The sequence below is a fragment of the Zonotrichia albicollis genome, chromosome 28 (genome assembly GCF_047830755.1).
Source record: "Zonotrichia albicollis isolate bZonAlb1 chromosome 28, bZonAlb1.hap1, whole genome shotgun sequence".
NCBI lineage: Eukaryota > Metazoa > Chordata > Aves > Passeriformes > Passerellidae > Zonotrichia > Zonotrichia albicollis.
Window position 1 is genome coordinate 5,425,138 of NC_133846.1, and position 3,773 is coordinate 5,428,910.

General features: G+C 55.9%; 1 protein-coding gene across 3 annotated transcripts; it reads left to right on the plus strand.

The window, feature by feature from the left end:
• The first annotated feature begins 170 nt into the window (after positions 1 to 170).
• Positions 171 to 3,414, plus strand: OARD1 (O-acyl-ADP-ribose deacylase 1). 3 transcript variants are annotated; one of them, XM_005492776.4, is made up of 6 exons: positions 171 to 340; positions 808 to 872; positions 1,536 to 1,680; positions 1,786 to 1,844; positions 2,455 to 2,567; positions 2,848 to 3,414. In XM_005492776.4, exons 2-6 carry the CDS (start codon positions 840 to 842, stop codon positions 2,948 to 2,950), a joined length of 453 nt encoding a protein of 150 aa, XP_005492833.1. In that variant the 5' UTR covers positions 171 to 340; positions 808 to 839; the 3' UTR covers positions 2,951 to 3,414. The 3 variants fall into 3 exon arrangements, with proteins under 3 accessions (XP_005492833.1, XP_005492832.1, XP_074384525.1); XM_005492775.4 differs by lacking the exon at positions 171 to 340 and adding an exon at positions 355 to 513; XM_074528424.1 differs by lacking the exon at positions 171 to 340 and adding an exon at positions 588 to 723.
• The last annotated feature ends 359 nt before the right edge of the window (positions 3,415 to 3,773 follow it).

Below are 3,773 nucleotides of genomic sequence, written 5' to 3' on the forward strand. Positions count from 1 at the left end.
GGCCGCGGCCGCCCAACCGCGCGCCTCGCCCTGCCCGCCGCCACTGCGCCTGCGCGGGGGCCGGGGCGCGCGCGCGCGGGGCGGGCCACGCCCATCCCTAAGCTCCGCCCCCTGTCCGGAATGTTCTGGGCCGGGACCATAGAGCGGGTCCGCCCGCGCGCACCGCCGCCATGTTGTGTGGGGCGGGGCTGCCATGTTGTGTGCGGCAATACCGCCGTGTTGTGTGAGGCGATATCGCCGTGTTGTGTGAGGCGATACCGCCGGGTGGGCTGAGAAGGATCCGCCAGCTCCCCTGCGAAGCGGATCCGCCATTTCGCCGCGAGGCGGAGCAGCTGAGGCGGTACCGCCAATGTCCCCCTGAGGCGGAGCCGCCGTGCCGGCTGAGGCGGGGCGCTGTGGCCGTGAGGCGGGGCCGCCCTTGCGGCTCGGCCGGAGCGATGTGGGCGGCGCTGGGCAGGCTCGGCGTGGCGCAGGCCGTGGGCCCGGCCCGGTTGATCGCTGTGCGCCCCGCGGGTGCGGCGGCCGAGTGATGCTGAGGGGTGGGAGGGGAAGGAGGAGGAGGAGGAGGGTGATGATGGTGATGAGGAGGAGGGCGGCAGCCTGGGGGTGCTCACTGTGCGGTGACCCAGGGCTGGGGCCTCCTCCCGGGCCGGAGCTGTAGGCGCAGGGGGACCGGGCCAGGGGCACCGGCATCTGTCATAGACGTCCCACTGTCACAGATCAGTTAGGCTCAGCCTCGCCCCCTCTAATACACTCTTACTGCCTAGTTTCAGGTTCCTAATAATTGTTTTTCTCTCATCTTTCCAGCCGCAGGAGCCTTCTCCATACCCCACGTTACCATGGCCACCCACTTGTCCAAGGATCAGGAGAGAGTGCGTAGGAAATGGGTTACATGGGATATTATTGTCTGTGCAAAGAGGCTTTCCTCTCATTACAGCCCTGAGAGCACGGAACTGGCTGCATCCTGCAGCTTCTGAGAGCTGCCAGTGCTGAAATCCGTGTGCTTTTTGTGTGTAATGTCAGTGGGGCAGGTGCTGTGCAGCAGCACAGAGCTCACCTGCCTGCCTGAGCACCTCGGTGCTGCTGGAGGGGTTTCACTAATCCAGCTGTGCTCCCTGTCACATAATTACCCTTTTAAGCTTTGATTTTGTAAGATTACCTGCTGAGCTGGCACATGATGCTCATAAATGATCTTCTTGAGGAGGTGTAGTGGGTTTGTAATTCTGTGTACGGGGTGTGCAATTCTCTGTAGTGGCTTTGTAATTCTCTGTATTTGGTTTGTAGTTCTCTATATTGGGTTTGTTATTCTCCAGATTGGGGTTGTAATGCTGTGAATTTGGTTTGTAGTTCTGTCTGTGGAGTTTGTAATTCCACACGTGGGGTTTGTAATTCTCTCCCTTGGGTTTGTAGCCCGTGCCAGCTCAAACGCTTACACCCTACACAGCAAACTCAAACCCTGCCCCTCTTGCTGCCCATTCCCTGGTCCCCAGAGCCCCGTGTGCCCTCTGAGGAGGTGTTGTTGCCCTGCCCTGCAGATCAGGTGTGTCAAGGGGGACCTGTTCTCGTGCCCGAGCACGGACGCCCTGGCTCACTGCATCAGCGAGGATTGCCGCATGGGCGCCGGCATCGCCGTGCTCTTCAAGAAGAAGTTTGGAGGCGTCCAGGAGCTCCTGGATCAAAGTGAGTGGTGCCTGAAGGAGCTGATTTCCAGCAGGGAGGGTGTTGGAGCTGTGTGGGGTTAGGGAGTGTGGCTGTTGTAAAAACACCTTGGTTTTTGTGCTTTAGAGAAGAAGACGGGGGAGGTGGCGGTTCTGCAGAGGGATGACCGCTACATTTACTACCTGGTAAGGGCTGGGGTGGCACTGGGGCACCTCCCTGGAGCTCAACTGTCACATTAATAGCTAGGGGGGCTTTTGGCCCTGTTCATGGAATCAGGGAATCACAGAATGGTGGGGTGGGAAGGGACCTTAAAGCTCATCCTGAGCAGGGACAACTCCTCTGTTGTGGCGGTCTCATCCTGTGCCAGGGCTTCACCACCCTCACAGGGAACAATTCCTTCCCAATATCCCATCTAAGCCAGCCCTCTGGCAATGTGAAGCCATTCCTGTTGTCCTGTCACTCCAGGCCCCTGTAAATAAATAGTCTCTGTTTTGTTGGCTCCCTTTGGGCACTGGAATGTTCCTCTCAATAAGAGATGTCTGTGAGCATTAAGCATTGTCTGTGAGGAGCAGCCAAGCTGTTGTGTGCATCTGCATCTCACCGTTACATGGACAGAGCTGGCTGCTGGATTAGAGTGTTTTAAGCTGTGAAATGTTCTTTGTTCAGGTCTTTCCACAGAGGCAAGTCTGGGTGTGGAGTTTTGGGATATCACAGAATGTGTTTTGTATTTATAACAGACAGAGGTTTGCAGGGGTGATGCCCAAGGCACAGCTGAGCTTTTCTATTTTTCTGTAGATTACAAAGCAGAAGGTTTCTCACAAGCCCACCTATGAGAGCATGCAGAAGAGTTTGGAAGCCATGAGAGCTCACTGCCTGAACAACGGAGTCACCGACATCTCCATGCCCAGGTGAGGGGCTCAGCAGCTGATACCAATGTTGGGAGTTCCATTTTTAGAAGGATGTCTGAGGGGTGATCCCCTGCTGTGAAATGAGAATTCAAGCATCCACCTCTATCCAACTCCTCTGTTCAATAGGGCAAATCTAATTTGCATTTCCCTGTGCATTTGTTTCCTTGTTCTCCCCACATTCTGTGGGTTCATGGGGAGCTGTGGCAGGGCCACCCCCAACTGCAGCTGGTTGGGCACAGCACAAGGCCCAACGAGGCTTTTTTGGTGCTTTGTTTTCCAGGATTGGATGTGGACTCGACGGCCTGCAGTGGGAAAAGGTGTCAGCCATCCTTGAGGAGGTGTTTGAGAACACTGACATCAAGATCACAGTGTACACCCTGTGAGCAGAGCAGTCCAAGATCCCCATTTCCCCCAGTTTTGGGAGCAGAACCTGTGAACGGACAAGGGGGGAGCTGTGTGTGGAGCACGTTCTGCATTTGGGTGTCACTCACTCGTGTGACAGTGACAGGGCCTTCCAGCAGCAGCAAGCTCCAGAGAAGTTCATTTGGGCTGTTAATTAGCAGGAGGCAGCGGCGCTGTGCAAAGCCTGGGGGAGCTCCCGGTGTGTCCCTGCGGCCACCAGGTGTCACTGGGGCTCCACGCACTGCTGGGGACTCGGGGTTTCTGTTGGGGCTGGCACCTCTGCTCTGTTCTGTTTGCCATGCCCTGCCTGGCACGGGGCTCACTCACCTGTCCTCACACGTGGAACGGTTTCATTTCTCCCTTCCTGCCACAAATTGGGTTTGCTGAGGTGGTGCTCGCTCAGGATCATGGTGTGATGTGAAATAAACACTGCCCTGCTGTTGGATTGGTACCTGTGGCTCTTTGGGGACAGGCTGGGGGTGCAGGGAATGCTGGAGGGTTGTAAATACTCCTGGTGGGTGTGTTTTATTCAGCAGCTCTGTAATTTATGGTCTGCAGAGCTCTGTTTGGTGAGGATCCAAACAGGTTGATGTGCTCTGAAATCTCACAGGATGAGGTTTAAGGTGGGGTTTCCACATTTCTTTGTTTGGTGCATTTGTAGTCCAGGTGTTACACAAAGGTTGGTGTTTGTCACCCAAAACAAAAGCAAATCAGCACCACCCCTGCTTCTGAGATCCATAGAAAACTCCTGATTTGGCAGAGTTTGTGCCAGAACTGAGGAACTGCCACAGACCTTCCCTTCGT

Bases quoted from the DNA above. Each gene is read 5' to 3' on its own strand.
- OARD1 (XM_005492775.4), top strand. From the start codon at position 438: ATGTGGGCGGCGCTGGGCAGGCTCGGCGTGGCGCAGGCCGTGGGCCCG. The intron at 514-807 runs GTGCGGCGGCCG...TCATCTTTCCAG, and splicing joins GATCGCTGTGCGCCCCGCGG to CCGCAGGAGCCTTCTCCATA. The intron at 2,568-2,847 runs GTGAGGGGCTCA...TTTGTTTTCCAG, and splicing joins ACCGACATCTCCATGCCCAG to GATTGGATGTGGACTCGACG.